General features: G+C 41.0%; 1 protein-coding gene across 2 annotated transcripts; it reads right to left on the reverse strand.

Moving 5' to 3' along the window:
- Nucleotides 1–3755: 3755 nt before the first annotated feature.
- On the reverse strand, nucleotides 3756–18304 carry LOC119178290 (uncharacterized). Of its 2 annotated transcripts, none has more exons than XM_075887358.1 (5): nucleotides 18210–18304; nucleotides 13589–13645; nucleotides 10521–10657; nucleotides 5149–5317; nucleotides 3756–4142 (listed from the first exon to the last, which is right to left on the reverse strand). In XM_075887358.1, the coding sequence occupies exons 1-5, from the start codon at nucleotides 18262–18264 to the stop codon at nucleotides 3799–3801; spliced, it is 762 nt and encodes a 253-aa protein (XP_075743473.1). In that variant the 5' UTR covers nucleotides 18265–18304; the 3' UTR covers nucleotides 3756–3798. The 2 variants fall into 2 exon arrangements, with proteins under 2 accessions (XP_075743473.1, XP_075743474.1); XM_075887359.1 differs by lacking the exon at nucleotides 18210–18304 and adding an exon at nucleotides 15071–15163.
- Between the last annotated feature and the right edge of the window lie 238 nt (nucleotides 18305–18542).

Genomic DNA, 18542 nt, shown 5'->3' on the forward strand with positions numbered 1-18542 from the left:
AAAAGAAGTGGTGCACCGCTCGAGGGCTTCTCGCAGATTGATTCCTTTTGCTGATCGCCTGTTAGAAACGCTGCTACATTTTCTTTTGCTTTTCGGGCACAAGTTTGCCCAAATAAACAGTTATTCTCACAACATTCGAATTGTGCGTAGCAATATAATTCAAAGAATGTCACACATTACCACCCAGCGAAAGCAACCATCACGAAAAGATGTCGGAATTCGACTAATGAACTGTGCTCTAGTGCGGGAACGACAATTATACTATGCTTAAAAAGTATGTCACACCACAACTCGACTACACCTTTAAGTGTTGGCTCGTGGCTACTTCTATTCACATTTTTGTTTTCAATTTTCGTTGAAACGCTTTGAAAAAAGAAAGTAAGGTACCAAAAGAAATCTTTATGTGAGGTGTTTGATGCGAACGTGATAAAAAATTCCTGCGTACTCAACTTTTCCTGCCTTTTTCTTCATTTATTATCTTACAAACTTCAAGCTACCGTTCGGAAATTATATCACAGACTTTTCTTATATCACGTAGATAAGTACGCATTTTTTTTCTAAAGAATGGCTTTATAAAGCAGGACCCATGGTTTTCAGGGCAAAGCGGTACTTCCATATGTCTTTCTTTTTCCGATAGGAATTACACGGGAGCCCTCTTTAAATATTTGCTCTCACCATCACCATCAAATACCGGATATGCGAATGCATGGAATGGAGTTGAAAACAATTTTATTGTGTCCTGCAGAACCCAACTGAACCGCGCACTCAGCTCGGTTCCACTTACTAACCCGAGGTATACATAAATAAATGCCGGAAATTCTAATGGCCAGCATGCACCGCTGTATTTACGCAGTACTCTGTGGGCGCTTGGCCGTGTTCAGTGTTACCAAACTATGGTACCGATGACGCTCTTGAGAGCGACACCTCTAGACTCTGTTTCAAATGCCCTTGAGACACGTGCGAAAATCGGCCAATTTCTGTACACGTTGGTGACGCCTACGCTGGGCAAGCGATGCTTCGACCTGCACCCGCCACACGAAGCGCAGAGGGGTCACTTCACGTGACACCGAATTCAACAAAGTGATGCTGGCATAGCCGACACTTCCGACCCACTGATCAAACACAACTAAACACTGTGACAGCTGTTAATTCGTGTTTCTCCTATCTACGCCTCTTTTAGAGCGTCCATCACATTTATCAGCGTCGTTTTAGTGTCAAGTCCCAATAGTTCGCGCCCGTTCTATGAGTTTTCTTTTCGTGTGTACTTTTGGCCTAAAGATCACTCCGAAAGTATCAATTTTTTTTACCGTTCAACGTGCGAAATTTTGTTTTGTTGCTATTACATTCATTGCTTCGTCCTTGCGGTGAAACTGCCACCTTTTTTGTCAAAGAAATTCGACATGTAGCAGTCTTCGTGGTAAATGCCCTAATGAGTTAAGGTAAGCTAATAAAACTGTTAACGTAATATGGCAAATGGTGTGCTAGTGCTAAAACATGTGAACTTATACATAGACGATTTTGGTGCTTAGGCTTCACTCAGTATGCACAAAGAGCCCTCATCATAAGTATTGTTATATAACCATCATCATCAGGACCGTAAAACATCTCGTAATGACGTCCCGATCAGTGGAAAAACGAAGCTCCAACAAGAAATTTTCGACATATTTAATATAACGAGATGAATTGTGTGAGTGGTTTTCATGACGCATCCCTGGTAAGTAGATGAGTTTTGTGAACACTGCAGTTCGACGCTAAATTTTTAGAATTTCAGCGGTGCTTTTGGTAGTGGGTAAAGGTTCTTCGGTGTGTATAGTCGTCTATACTTATGGTAAACATGGTGAAGATCTCTTGCACAGATATGCGGCAGCCGCATCGCAGGATCGCTGCGGCTGCACGTAATGAGGCAGCCTCAGCCGTGCTGTGCGCGTTGCTGCTCCTTCAAATGTCCCTCTTCAGCTGCGGTGCAAATCTATGAAACCCTAATTGGACATCCAGTTCTTGCCATGGCGGCAATTCAGTTTCTGTGCACAAGTGTTTGTTTCCTGTTTACTAGTAAAATGAAGATGGCCTTGAAATCGTAATAAAATAATTGGCAGACCTCACGTAAAGTAGGAATCAATAATATGCGAAGCACGAATGAGTAAGGTTGATATGTTACTTCAGAATCAGCCCAACGTCATGAGGCTGACGTAAATTATGCCGTATATGACTTCCATACTAAGATTATCATATTTAGACGTGTCATTTACCTTTGTCATTTATTCACGCCAGGCGATACCAAATTTGGTAAATGTGGCACTGTTAAACTAGCGAAATGGTCGTGAGCACGCTATGAGTTTGGCATGAAGTCATGTTTTACAAGACACGCATATCATGACTATCATGCTTGGACGTGTCATTTACCTTTTTTTATTAAATGTTTGAAAGGAGAGGTTGGTGGTGTCATTTACCTTCGCAGTGCATTCACGTCGCGAAATATCGTATTCGGTATATGGGGAACTAGCGAAATGTTCGCGAGCGCATCAAGAGCGAGGTAACTTGTCATGTTAATACATGACATACTTTTCATTATTACCATGTTTGCACCACAGACATTCCTTCATCATCCATTGAGGTCACGTAACACCAAATTTGGTATATTTTTAGCTACACGAAACCAAGAGCGTGTCGTGTAGTAAAGACTTGCATAACATGCATTTTATTATATCTTGTTTAGGGTCGGTGACTTATGTTGCCCATGCAGTCATGTCATTCCATACCAGTTTTGAAACATGGCATGTGAAACAAACCCACTGCATGAGCAGCAAGACCACGAAGTGTAAATTATGACACTCATGAGATACATGTGATGATTTTCATGTTACTACTACTCGCTTTAGTTTGTCAAGCCTTATTGCTTTGCCATACCAATTTTGGTATCAATATCATTATCGAAACGAGCAGGAGAGCTAAAAGTCATGGGCGGCTTGACAGACAGACAGACAGACAGACAGATAGAAATATAGATAGATAGATAGATAGATAGATAGATAGATAGATAGATAGATAGATAGATAGATAGATAGATAGATAGATAGATAGATAGATAGATAGATAGATAGATAGATAGATAGATAGATAGATAGATAGATAGATAGATAGATAGATAGATAGACCTAAGTTTGCTAAGAAATGTTTTGCATTTAAAATTACACTAGCTGTACAACTCGCGTAACTGTATTTTTCTATTGAGTCTTTGCTAAAATCAATCAAGTTACAGCTGCCATTTCAGTAATATCACACAGCTCAGGTGTATTTAACCCCAAACACACTGAAATAAAAATGTTGAACGTGCTATACTTCTATGTCAAGCAAACATCAGTATGATGTAGGCCATCAACATTTCAAGAGGCGGCAGGGCAGTCTCTTGAAAGGAGTGTATTCCCCAGCCCGAGCACTGAATATGTGAGGCCTCATTATTTACGCCACTGCTGTTCTGCCTCCTGCCGCACAACACGCATTCGTGCCATGGTGAGTTCAAAGGGAAATGGCTGATAACAGTACCAGCGCTATCTGCATGTCACGAGCTACAAGGGCACAATGATTGATAAGGAAGGCCACTATATAGAGCCGCGATATCTGTCAAAGAGGTATTAGTGGTGGTGACGGGTGTCGAAAATTGTTGCAATACGCGCTTTGCGTCTACTGTTCGCCAGAACCAAACCACACAGCTTGTTGCATGAAGCGCATTATCATTAGAATTCGAGGACGCTCTATTCTCAAAACCTACTTTATTGTAAAATACACTGCAGTGATCACTCATTCATTGTCATTCTGAAATAGTATAGCGCATATTTCCTCCACATGAACGTCACCACCATCGGTATCCTCTTCTTCAGCAGCATACAGTGCTCCTTTGCCCTCGAAGTACTTCTTCAGAAAGTCACTCGCGTCTGATGAGCTATTGGCTCCGGAGCCCATATTCTTCTCCATGAGCTTCTTCAGGATATCTCTACCCTTGGATGCGTCACCACTTTCAGAACCCATCTTTTTGCCAAGAAGCTTCTTCACGATGGCTTCTTTTTTGGAGGCTCCATCGGTGTCCGAAGAGTGATTGCCGGCGCGCTTCTTTTTCTCGAACAACTTCTTCAGAAAGCCACGGCCTTTAAAAAAATAAAACATGAATTACGAATGAGTTATGTCGAGGCATGCTTGCTATGATGTGGTTTTCGTCATGTGCTTGACTTGTGTAACAGAAGCCTGAGTACGAATTTTTGGCAATATGAAGTCCCAATAACAGTTAAAACTTCTCTTACGGTATATAGTATCTGCATAAAGGTTTTGAATAAAAATTGTAGAAACAGACTCGTGCATTAGTAAGTCGTATTTCATGTGCAGTGTAGCGCCATTTTTAAAACTTTGTTGCAACATGGCGTGATTGAAAATTTTTTTAAGGCGACGTATGTGTTCACTCAAAATTAGGAAAGAAAAACAAGACACAATTAGCAATTCATTGCTGTAAATCTTGCGGTCAGAATACTTGAAAGAGATTTTGTGTTTTGTGTGTCTTAAATAGATGACACTACATAGGTTACGTCAATTTTAATTAAATTCTCGACATATAGTCCCAACCACGTCTCAATAGTTACCCCAACAGCCGTTCAGCAATAAAAATTTGCCTGTAGGGGACGCATATATAAGTGACATGCTCATTGACGTCACAAGAACCCTTTGTTGCCTACGACCCCATGTTTAAGGAATTTCCTACAACGTGATCTTGCGAACTAGCTACGTCTTTCTAACCACTAAGTCTCAATATGTTTCGTTACGCCATTGAATAAATAAGTATAAAAAATTACTTTGAAGAGAAAAACTTGCCTAGTTCGATGCAAATATTTCCTAAATATGCTAGCTTAATATGATTCTCCTTGCAGTGTAAGTTATCCCTGTTCGAAAATTAGTGCAGGTAAATGTATAAATTTAAAAACAGCATTTTTGAGTATCTGTGAGGTTTTAGGTGTTCTTCAGCCTGCTTCTTAAGCGTAAAAGTAACCTATCAAGAAACCACGCCTCAATATTTTGATTTGCAATTGAACCACCTGTATAGCACCACCTTGTTTATGTTCGGTACTTTCACTCGAAAATATATTGGGCTTGAAAGGTGAGTACCTTTTGTTGAATTGCGTGCTTCGCCTTCGTCATCAGAAGTACGCGAACCGCGGCCCTTGCCTCGGCCTCGCTCTCGACCTTTTCCTCTTCCTTGGTCCGTACTGTTTCCATCTTTTCTAAGAGAATCTCTCATACGCTTGAAGATCTTGCCAAAAAAATACTCGTCACTCTGCAAGCGTTCGAAATAAAATGTTTCATTAAGGCACGTAACACGATAAATGCAACCAATTATTGCACTTGAATGGAAGCCATGATTGTGAATAAATAAATAAATAAATATATATATATATATATATATATATATATATATATATATATATATATATATATATATATATATATATATATATATATATATACAGAAAAAGACAGAGAGAGAAAGTGTCAGTGGATCTAGTGGTTTCCAAAGTTCAAAATATTGGATGAAAGTGCGATAAAGTTTTAATCTAGTGTTTCTGTTATGGTCCGGCCTTCGACAGGGAATTCCCTGACGAAGGCTGGACCTTGGCTTAAACGTTGTAAAAAAAGGTTTTCACACGTTCGTCTGTTATTTTCAACTTTGTATATATGTTTATATATATATATATATATATATATATATATATATATACTGAAGAAGATTTTTTCAATGAGCCAATTGTAATTGGGAAGAGAGAGAAGAGACAGAACTTAGCGGTTGCCCGTAATTTTATTGAATAAAATTAAGGCAACCGCTAAATTGTGTCTCTTATATATATATATATATATATATATATATATATATATATATATATATATATATATATATATATATATATATATATATATATATATATATATATATATATATATACTGTTTCCTGTACTGTATATACTATACTGTTTCCTGCACACGCCTGGTCATTTTTCACCCAGTTTTTTTTTCTTTTTTACATTACATTTGTTCTAATAATTTCCCCTACACATTCTTCGGCATTATTGTCTGTTAGATCTCATTATTATTGTGTCAAAACACGAAAAAACGAGCCATTAGGTTTACACTTCTTTCCCTTGTTCATTAACGAGGGTCTCGTACTGGCAGACTTGGTGCCAATAGGCTGTATACGAGGGACAATTGGTCAGCTTCCAGCTCATACTAAGTTCACTTAATACGTGATGCGAAACAGGCTCATGAAGAGTGTGCCACACTTACCGCCATGGCTACAGCGGTGGCGCTGACTGACAATCTCGCGTTTAAATTTACATAAGACCCAATAAAGGCACTGGAGGGATAGCCGTCGCGGTAGCTCAGTGATAGAGCAGCGAACGCGTTATTCGAAGGTCACAGGTTCGGTTACTGCTTACAGCAAGTTATCTATCTGTTAACCCACTTTTCTTCTTATTTCAATTTCTATTCGTTCAGATAGCTTTCCCTATACATTCCTTGGCAATATTAATATTGTCTGTTAGATCTCATATTGTGTCAAAACCCGGAAACATTATATATATATATATATATATATATATATATATATATATATATATATATATATATATATATATATATATAGTGGGCGCTGACTATGTACTTCATCTTCATCTGTATATCTGTATGACCACACCACTGTAGTGATCATCATCGTATGTCATGCGGGCTGGCTCTCTGGCTCGTGCGTCTGGATTAAAAAGATAACCTGGTTACTGCCGTACCGGACGTCGTCTCATAAGTGGTGGAGCGTGCTTTGGTTTTCACGTCCTCCTGCTCTACCCTTCACCCCTGGAGCTCCGGTCTGGCCAACGGCTGTGCCCTCAAGCAACGGCGATGGCTGAACCCAACGCGTTGTTACCTGGACGACATTGCCATCTTTTCGTCCAGCTTTTTACAGCACCTTGAACGGCTAGACGAAGTCCTCACGTGCTTGCTAAGGCCGGTCTTCTACTCAACACCAAGAAGTGTCGGTTTGCCCGTAACAGCATCAAGGTATTAGGTCACGTTGTCTGTAAACTTGTCGTTGAGGCCGATGCGACAAGGCTGCCACGGTACTGCGCTTTACTACACCAACCACGCCCAAAGACCTCCGCCGCTTCCTTGGCTTGGCGACGTATTTTCGCCACTTTGTGCGTGACTTCGCTACCATTGTGGCTCCTCTGCACGAACTTCTGACCCCGAGCGCACCTTTTGTCTGGTTGGATGACTGCGAAGCCACATTTCACACCCTCAAGCGATGCCTCACATCACGGCCATTGCTTCGCCATTTCGACTCTGCAGCACCTGCTCTGCTACACACTGACGCAAGCGAACTTGGCATCGGTGCTGTACTTCTTCATCAGAACCACGCTTTCGAAGAACAAGTCATGGCCTCCACGAGCCGTACTCTTTCGCCTGCTGAGCGAAAAGACAGCATCACTGAGCATGAATGCCTTGCCATCGTGTGGTCCGTACAAAAGTTTCGCCCTTATTTATACGGCCGGCATTTCACATTAGTGACTGACCATCATGCTCTGTGCTGGTTATCGTCTCTCAAAAATTTGTCGGCTCGCCTTGGCCATTGGGTACTACGATGGCAAGAGTATGACTACAGCGTCACATATAGGTCGGGTCAAGAGCACCAAGATGCCGACGCGTTGTCACGTTTCCCGCTCTCGCAGAGCTCAGAAGTGTCACCTTCTATCTGTTCATCACTGCCCTCCAAAGTGACTAAGCAGACAGCTGTTCGTTCGAAAGAGTTCATTGCCTCGTCGAACCTTTTTTCGTCCACAGATCTCACCTGGCTCCAACATGCCGATACCTACTGCCGCACAATCATCGATCGGCTCACTGGCTTATCGCGTGCTTCAATCAGCCGCCTAACACAACTTACCGTTTCAAGCTTCAAGATTGAACATTATGGCCGCAAATTTACTACCCTCTTAGTAACCAATAGGTTCCCGTCATTCCTCCCTCATTTCGTCTGGACGTTTTACAAGCGTTCCATGACGATGCGACAGCTGGCCACTTATGGTTCCACAAGACTTACGACCACCTCAAGACTCGCTGGTTTTGGCCTGGTCTCTCCACTTCTGTCACCAAGTACATCGCTTCCTGCGCGTCATGCTAACACCAAAAACGTACCACGTCTCTTCCCGCGGGACCATTACAACTACTTTCGTGCCCGTCCACTTCCTTTGAGTTTGTGGGTATAGACTTATACAGACCTGTTCCGCTTACGCCAGCCGGTTACCGTTGGATTGTTACTGCCATCGACCACCTTACTCGCTACGTGGAGACGGCAGCTCTTTCATCTGGTGCTACCTCTGAAGTTGCCGACTTTTTCCTTCGCACCAATATTTTACGACATGGCGAACCGCGTGCACTTCTTAGTGACCATGGCAAGAGATTTCTTTCACATGTTCTTGATGAAGTGCTCCAGGCTTCTAACACCATCCACAAGACCACATCAGCGCATCACCCAGAAACTAATGGTCTGACTGAGTGTTTTACCGAACTTTGTCTGACATGATCTTTATGTACGTTCAGACGGATCGCAAAAACTGGGACACTATACTTTCCTTCGTCACATTCGATTATAATACTGCCATACAGCGTACGACAAATTTCAGCCCATTTTTCCCCTTGTGTGGCCGTGTACCGACTTTTGTTCTGGACACCACCTTTGTGTCCACATCTTGTGTTCCATCTTCATCTCTCCCGGAAGAGTTCGCCGCTCGCGTCGCCCGCTGCCGTTAAATCGCCCGCGCCAACACTGCTACCATTCAAGAGATGAGAAAAATCTACATTGATGCAAAGCGTCGAGTTGTTCTGTTCCACCTAGGCGACGAAGTCCTTTTGTGGACACCTGTTCGTGCACCTGAGCTCTGCGAAAAATTCCCTCACCGATATCTCGGTCCATACACCGTCTTGGAACGAACTCTTGAACTATCGCGTTGCTTCTGTTAACGCGGCTCCTGATCGCCGTCGCCGCCGCACTGAGATCGCCCACGTCTCTCGATTGAAACAATATATTCGGCATCCCAACCCTTTCTAACCTGCTGCCCTCTTTCACGAAGGGGGGAAAATAGTGTGAGCGCTGACTATATACTTCATCTTCATCTGTATAACCAAACCATTGTAGTGATCATCATCGTATGGCACGCGGGCTTGGTCTGTTTGGCTCGCGCATCTTGATTAAAAATATAACCAGGTGACTGCCGTACCAGACGTGGTCTCTTATGAATATAAATATAAATATATATATATATATATATATATATATATATATATATATATATATATATATATATATATATATATATATATATATATATATATATATGTATATATATATATATATATATGCATATATATATATATATATATATATATATATGTATATATATATATACATATATATATACATATATATGTATGGCAAGAAAAGAGAGGCAACTTAGCGGCTGTCTTAGTTATAATAGCACTAAGACAAGCACTAAGATGTGTCTTTTCTCTTCCCAAGTACGTTTGACCCGTCGGAAAAACTTCGTCAGTATATATACATACATATATATATATATTGTCTATTTTTTGTCTTCCCCTAATCCGCTTGCCTTCTCTGGGAATCAATTAGTTATTCTTAATGACCAGTGGTTATCCTGTCTACACGCTACATGTCTAGTCCTTGTCCATCTTCTCTTCTTGATTTCAACTGTGATATCCTTAATCCCCGCTTGTTCCCTAATCCACTCTTTTCTCTTCTTGTCTCTTTACGTTACACCTACCGTTTTCCTTTCCGTTGCTCGGTGCGTCGTCTTCATTCAAGCTGAACCCTCTTTGTAAGTCTCCAGGTTTCTGCTTCATAACTAAGTACCGGCAAGATGCAGCTGTTATATACCTTTCTCTTGAGAGATAGTGGCAATATACCTGTCATGATTTGAGAGTGCTTGCCAAATGTACTCCACCCCACTCTTATTATTCTAGTCACTTGAATTTCGTGGTTCGGCTCCGTGGTTATTAGCTATCCTAAGTAGGTATAGTCTTCTACAACTTAAAGTGCACTATTACCTATCTCGAAGCGCTGCTCGCTTCCGAGGTTGTTGTACTTTACTTTCATTTTTGACAGATAAATTTTAAGACCTGCCTTCCTGTTCTCCTTGTCTAACTCCGTAATCATGTGTTGCAATTTGTCCCCTGAGTTACACAGCAACGCAATGTCATCATCGAAGCGCAGGTTACTATACGACCACGCACAAATCTACCGCAGCCTCTTGTCCAGTGAGAGTGGCGAGGGAGGGGGGGGGGGGCACGTGCTAGTACTACCACATAAAAGGGTAGCATGCCAACCTGAAATATTTTCTTTCTGCTTGCTTGCACTTTAAAATGTGCGAAAAATGAGTGATAGGTGGCGCTCGAAATAAGAAACAATGTGATGGTTACAAACCTTGTCTTCTGTCTCTTCGGTATCCGTGGGCTCCAAAGCATTGCATATTGCAGGAAGTTCGTCAAAGAATACATCAATTTCGCTCCTTTCTTCTACTTCTTCAGAAGAATTGGCTTCATCAAAAGCAACGTCTGATGCTGAAAACAGTCCAGAAAGAATGAGATGCCTTCATATCAAATCAGCATTTAGTTTGTCACTTCGTAAAAAAAGCAATTCCATCAAGAATATGAAAATACCGTGAAACGTTTCTGTTTTAGGTATTATAGCCATCACAATCTGATATTTGCATTGTACCGCTATGTTAAGGTGATAGATTCGGGTGTTGTTAGGTGCTCAGCTGTCCTTTATCAATGTGGCTGATATGGACGCAAAATAACAACGCGAGAGATCACTGTAGATGGGTTTATGTATCTGTAAAGAACCACAAGCGGTAATACTTATTCCAAAGTCCCTGTAGCGAGAAACGTGAGAAATGCGTGAAGGTGGCCGACGTGGCCGTGTCGATCTCGCCAGTTTACTTCAAGGCAAAACGGAGTGATTGCGGCTGCCGGCGTAAGACCACCACGAGCGTAAGCTCGTTTTACCATGGATCTTTCTTCGAGCTCTATGTATGAGCTGTGCTAGGGTGTGATGTGATTGCTAGAAACTGATGGTGATGAATGGCGGTGATGACGATGCATTCCCTATTATAGCATTCTTTAGAGTAGTCTCAAACTCACTTCAGCCAGCGGGTCACAGCCACTCAATTACGTTCCTCAAGGCCCGCGGCAGTGAAGAGAATAAAAAGGGAAGGGGCGGTTGGTCTTTTGTCAAAATTGTCAGCAAACATGACGTCAAAGAAACCCTTTCGCATATCGCATTTGTGAATCATTTCTATAGAGATGTCATGCCTGGATTTATATAAGATATCGATACCGATTTTCGAAATAACGAAAAGCTGCACACCAATTCCGGAATACAGTTTTGATTTCATGCCTATGCCTCAAGACAAGGGGGTGACTAGATGAAGGGCATCACTAAAACAATGATTTAGACATGTGTAGCTAACGAACAAAGCTATTAAATAATTTTGAAATTGTGAGCGAAGGCAAAGGCAGTCACGTACAGGCCATGGGTCACAAGAGAATCACTCGCGAGCTGCAGTTTTCGACTCTTGCTTTAGACACACATCTTTGTTTCCACACGACAGAGCACAGTAGTACTTTTTAGGTAAATTAGTCTTAAATCAAGAACATAACTAGATATTCATGCACCTTTGTTGAGGTACGTAGATGTTGCTAGACTGTGTATGGGATTTCGCGTATGCCATACCTGCCAAACACCCGTGCAGCCTAGCACGGATATGCTGCGAATTCGCGTTTACTATTAGGACCGCGACAGAATCAATTCATACGGAGTCAGACTTGCAGTGCCCTCATGTGGTACTGCTGAAACAGTCGCACTTAGGCTTAGATTTGTGGGAATAAATTTCTTCCTGTCGCTAGCTTTCATTACGAAAAGTGATTAGTGGTTATTTAGCATACCTAAGGGTCCTCATTGCAGAGAAAATAGTAAGCATTGACGCCTTTTCTTTTGCCAAGGATTACGGAAACATTTCTGTAGGGTGTGTAGCATAGATCGCTCTAAGATTTGCGGTCAACTAGAGCTCTTGCTCCTACAGCTTGCTTTGGCATTAGTGAGTGCGCTCGCTACCAAAGCAGCAATAATTCACACCATATTTATGCCATGCTTTCAAACTCTAATCTATAGAAGACATAATGGCACTCTCATGCTGGCAGTATTGCATATCTGCCAGGCTCGTTGAACAAAGCTGTCGCCCCATCTCATAAATTGATAGATGTGAAAAGTAGAAAACACAAGCTAACATTTATACACACAGAGAGAATACTAAATAGACTCAGTTACTGTGTGAGATTTCCTAATTATACGTCACCACCTAAAACGCTTGCCTTAGCTATGGGATGTTTCCTCGGTGGGTATGGAAGCAAGTTTGCAGATAAATACCCCCTTCCAATGAAAGACATCGGTATGTCTCAACACAGACTGCGCGGTAACATATTGCTGCATAAGTGACGCCTCATACATTACAAAACTTCATGCACGTTCTTAAGGACAGCCCAACAGACGGCGTTCATTACTGAACGTTGTGATATAATCTCGCCGCTTGTAATTTCACTCAACTTAACTTCTGCTCAACGTTCAAAACGTACAACTTCTTTATAAAATTATACTAAAATTATGTTAAATTACTATGCCTTTCAAAATACCCGTCGGGACCTTTCAAAAGGATTATGCTCTCCATTCTATCATGAGAGATCGTAGCGGTATTGGCAAGCTTAAAAGCCGGTTGTGACTGGAAAGAACCAAGCGTGTAGCGGGGAGGAAAGGGTAGAAAGGGAACTCGGGCAGGTAAGAGCATAGAGTATTAACGGTGATTATGGTGTGCGGAGACGGTGATCCACAAAACATGGTAACTGGCCTGTTGTAACTCGAAAGCAGACACCATTACGTGCATGTACGCTTCCTTGTCAATGATTTACCTGAAATGCGATCTTTTCAGTGCTAAATTTTACCCATGCATAATTCTATTAGTATTCTTTTAGTATCACTGAACTTCGAACATATTTAAGGTGTTATTATGTATAAGTTCTACGTATAGGCAATTGTTTTGCGTGGCTACAGTGACCGACAATACTGAATAAAAAGCCGAGTAGCTGCAGCTGTGCAAGCTGTGAACAAGTGTGTCTTCATTTCACAGCTAGCAATGTATCTACGAATATAAATAGTCACGATGAAGACCCATAATCTATAATTCCTATTGGTATTCACCCTTCCTCTGCAGTCATTAGCTTCCGTTTATAAACTCATCGAGCGTGTGGTAAAAAAAGGCTATTGTAAAAATTCAGGAAGGTAACATTCGACTATGATTTGTTGGTTACCTTTTTTTAATTGTTACGCTGAAGCTTCAACACTGGTACACAATTTTTTTCTGCATAAAGCAGTCAATGAACGTGCACTGTACCTTTGCCATCATTGTGCACATTGTTCTTGTTTAGCTTTACACTTACCTGCTTTGGCAATGAAGGCCACGGTGAATAAAACAGTAAGAGTTCCCTTCATGTTGGCTGAAAATCGATCAAAAAAGATGCATTAGCATACGAACGTTCTGTTGCAAATAAAGAAGAAAAAAGGGCCGGCGAGCGCGAGCCCAAGCCACAAAGCCCAGGCTCGCTTAGTTGTTCCTTTGACCTTCGGTGTAGCCAGAAGATCGGGTCCCGGGTCCCCTCATTCGTTTCTTCACACTTCATTTTGGTGCCGAAACCCGGCACCAGAATGTATGAACACAAGCCTCTTTTTGAAATGCTTCACAATTGATCAACATAAGTTTACGATTTATTTATGGTGCTGCAGAAACATTTTGAGAAGTTCCTAGACATAACTTCTCAATTACGAGAGAGTTCGTTTCTTATTGTTCTTTGGAAGCATAAGTCTTGAACGTAAATTTGTTTTACTGTCGTCTTGTAATGCAATCTGCCAGTTGAGCGGAGCTAAACCAACTTTAGTCACTGTGTAGTATGGGACAGAACATGATCGCACATGCACAATGCAGTAAAATGGTATTGCACAAAAGAGCACCAAATGTGCTGGTAAGGTGATTGAATATGCTCGTAAAAATTATCCATTTGGCAGTTATATACACGTATTGTTATCAGGGTGCACCAGCAGCCAGCATACATTTACATGAACGACTGTTATGAAGAGGTACGTACCTGGTGAATCAAACAGCTTGAACTGAATTTTTTACGTTGCTTGATACATGCATATTTACTGCCCATTACCATGTTTTATTTTTGTTTTCTTGATTCTGCTATCACACTAAAGCAATGCTGTGCGTGTTGGGTTTCGCTAAGTGAACCCCTGACCCATAAAAACGATTCTCAACAATGATGAGCAACGAATAATTTTATTCATTTTCACTACGTCATTTTTGAATAGTTGCAGTGAAAAGAAATATTTGTAGAATGAATGCGTTCGTATCCGATAGTCGTTTTTTTTTTTTGCTCCGTGTGCATGGTTGCAAAGCAAAGCATATTTTTAGGTGAGCTCAATCTTTGTACCTCGCTTTGAGCAGCATTTATTTTAAACCAGTATTAAGGCTTTCAAAAGTTTTATTTTATATTTGATTTGTCAAAAAACAAGTTATCATTATTATTGAACAAACCGTTATCTTCTTGGGTTTAAGGAAAGTCCACACAAAGGTTATCACACAGTGGCACCTACTGAAAAACAAATAACTTCTTGTATATCCATGTTATTATAGCAATGATACAGAGTATATATTATGACCTCATCGTGAAAGCCACTACGTGGCTTCTGCTAAATAAAACTAATACCGAAGGTAGCATTATCAGACATTTAGTATTCGCAGGTTGCAAAGATGAGGAGTGTATTTACTATTGCATATTTAAAAGCAAATACTCCAACTGACTTCGAGACCTGACGTAAAGCCTACTTGCTTATTCAAAGCGTATGCAATTAGTCGGACTTACCAACAAAGCCAGGTGGCCTTTCAGCACTACTTGTAAAAAGAAACACCGAATGCCGTTCTCTTCTACTGACTGCTTTATATATTCAGCTAAAACAACAGTCACACAGTCACATCATGTTTTTTTCTCTTACGTGTTTTCGTTCTATAGATAGACTGACCAATGAAAATGTAGAATGTGCTTTGTTTATCGTTCTCTCTGGATAATTGTTGCCGTTGCCAGTTGCATTAATACATGAAAACATCATAGCACCTCGTGGGATGATCAGTATATGCCATCCCAAAGGGGTACCACGCGTACATGAATGGCGTTACGGGGATGCAGTTTTATCGGCTGTTTTCTCCGTATTTCGACTTGGTCCCATTGTTTTAGGTGCATTGTCCGCTCTTCTTTATGTTATCTCAACGCACGTGTTATTACTTTCAGATAACTTGCTATCGCAGGTACGCAAACAAGCGTCATAGTGGTGTCCACGCTCTCACGTTGCTTGAAATTCATAAAGACGTTCATTCTGTCTACACTTTGGCTTTGGTATAGGATCGTTGTCCGATTATTATGACAGCCCATCAGCTGCTAATTCTTCTCGCAATTTTTCTCAGAACATATTCTAGCAACACTTGAATCTTCATTTTCATGGTTTTAATAAATAGCGCATCCACAAAAAACGCGCCCCGGTAGGCACTAAGACTTTATTGCAGCCTTTGCCAGGTTTTTATGCTTATCTGACGTGTAGAACGGTATAGACGCAGACACATATCACTACATACACGCAGACACATATCATTCTTTGTGTTTTATGCAGGTGAAAATGCTTGAGGCCACTGTTCCTAAATTTTGATGCACAGTAAGAACCACACGTGGTCGCGATTTCCGGAGCCCTCCACTATGGCTCCTCTCATATAGTCATACGGTGGATATGAAACAATAATACCTTGAATTCTTCTTATTATTATTGTTATTAGTAATGATAATATTATCAGTATATTATTATTATTAATATTATTATTATTATTATTATTATTATTATTAATAATATGTTTGTGTTTTAATTGCATCTGGACATTTGGGTGTGTTTTTTGACATAACATTTCGGGTAGGCGCACTTATCGTCTGAGGTTCGAGACAGATGCTTTATTTGTTTTGTTTTTTTACACTGTGACTGCATGTTAACGAATATTTTCTCTCATTCAGCAATGGCTGCTGAGAAAAAGGCAAATCAGAAGGTATTGGAGCAAAGTAACGAAACCTGCCTAAAGTTGTCCACCATAATAATAAGATACCTTTAGTTCATATTCCGCAGACAACACTCCGCCTTACTTCACTGCGTCCTGCATCATATCGGTGCCATAACGTTTTTGTATCTTTGTGAAATAAACCTTTTACATTGCCTAGCTGGTGCTGCACGGCGCAACGCCACGCAAGAACGTAATGCGCAGCATGGTGTCATCTATGTAAACTTCGATTGCAAAACTCGCCAACCACTGCCATTTTTTGTGGTGTCCTGTGTGTGTGTGCCTTTGGAACGGGGTGTTTGAACATGACTCATAAAACATCAGCATATACTAAAAACTACAGATTCATCTAAAATGTCGACTAAACTTGAGAAATCCGACCGAATAGTATTATAACATGTCAGAGCTTTAATTAGCGTACCTATGTGTAATGCAGTCGCGTTCAAAGGTACATAGACCTGCGTCTGCATTTTTTCACAACTTCTCTCCAGTTTTAAGATTTCCTCGTTTCCCTTTTTTTCTGCTCGCTATCACGTCTACCGTTAGTCGACTTAGCGCCAAGGCAAGAGCTCTGTTGTTTAAGTCAAGGGCAAGTGAAGGTCAATGATAACAGGAGGTAAACGCGTTTTAGGCTCACAATCACGATCTCGGGCTGAAATCGTCCTCAGGTATTCAGTATGGTACTCTGGTGTTTTACCCCATAATGAGAGAGTAAAAACTCTAATTTAGTGCAGAAGTAGCACGGTCTGAATGGGACAATCACAGGGTTGCTAGAATTTGTTTCAGCAAGAAACCATGCACTACCCTAGTGTAACGTGAGAAATCGCGTTAACAGAAGACATACCACATGAGAGAAGCGTGCGTAGAATCACACAAGTAGGTGGCTCACGTGTACACCAATTACAAAGCAATCAGACGTAATTATTGACCTCATGATCACAAATTAATGGGGCGAAATCACGTTATCACTTTCCAATCGCAATAACAGTAAAATTATCTGCGGTTCAACATCCGAAAACCATGGTATGATTAGAAAAAATTGCACTGGAGGGCTCCGCAAATTTGGACCACCTATTCTTCTTTATTGTGCACTGACTCCGCGAAGTACTGGGGCCTCCATCATTTCCACTTCATTGGAATACAATCGCCACAGCCTGCATCGAACCCCCCAGCTTTCAATCAGTAGCCGAGAACCGGGACCACTACTCCAGCACGGTGGAGTTTATATCGTAATAATAAAGCGTAATTGTTCTTCGTATATTCAAAATTTTGCTAAGTTCAAAAATATCATGTGTATTGAAAGAAGACACAGTATTATTTGTACATGCTCCAAGAGAAAAATTGTTCTTATATGATGATAGCTCACACATTTTGGCTGTTGTATTTTTAAAGAGATATGATGACCTTACGCAAATGGAATTGCTAGTGTGCCTCAGCTGCAATGCTCTTGTGTAAAAGATTGCGTTTTAGAAGCGGATGTAATGCACCCGTATTACGTTTAAGCCTCGTGCTTTAATCGCAGAACATGATACTCATAACACTCACTTTAGAGTATTTATTCACGAGATGACACCACGAAATGATCAGTATAACGCATAACACATCAATCGGCCAGCACTTTCATTATATGCATGTTCACTACGAGCAATTTTGTTACCAGCCCGTGCACTTGGAACAAATATGCGTGTCAGTAAACGTACAAGTGCTGATATGGCTGTGAGACATGGACCTTGCGAGAACTATAGTTGTCTCTACAACATGCACTTTTGTGACAACAACGCATTAAGGCTCAATAAATAAACTTGCCCTATAGCGACAAACTTGAGTCTGATAGAACAATAATTGTAGGCAAAACGTTTCTGTTACCTTTCTTCCGACAATCGTAGGCCTTACCCAAGTGGAAAACAAACCTGATTTTGAAAGCGCAGGCAACAGGCGATGCACAATCAGTAGTCCACCATTCATCCGGTCATTGTCCCAGACCAAGTGAAAGTAAACATTTCTTCGCCAAAGAGCACGACTTATATCTGTTTTGGTTAGCATCGCCGTTATCAGTCAAGCGATTCATCATAAGAAGTTTTCCTGCGTCGGGTGCTATTGTCACACTATTGCTGACTGCGTCCACTAGCGATTGCCGCTATCTATTTTCATCAAACTCTGTGCATGAATTATACACAAATATTCGTTTGTTGTTTATTTGTTTCTTTACTGTTCTACCACAATGGCGTCACGGTTTAACGCTA

Source organism: Rhipicephalus microplus, chromosome 1, assembly GCF_043290135.1.
Source record: "Rhipicephalus microplus isolate Deutch F79 chromosome 1, USDA_Rmic, whole genome shotgun sequence".
Taxonomy (NCBI): Eukaryota; Metazoa; Arthropoda; class Arachnida; order Ixodida; family Ixodidae; genus Rhipicephalus; species Rhipicephalus microplus.

Coding starts and splice junctions, on each gene's coding strand:
- LOC119178290 (XM_075887358.1), bottom strand. CDS start 18,264: ATGAATGGTGGACTACTGATTGTGCATCGCCTGTTGCCTGCGCTTTCA. Junction 13,646..18,209: donor GCCTGCGCTTTCAAAATCAG/GTTTGTTTTCCA, acceptor ATCGATTTTCAG/CCAACATGAAGGGAACTCTT. Junction 4,143..5,148: donor AGCACGCAATTCAACAAAAG/GTACTCACCTTT, acceptor ATTTTTTTAAAG/GCCGTGGCTTTCTGAAGAAG.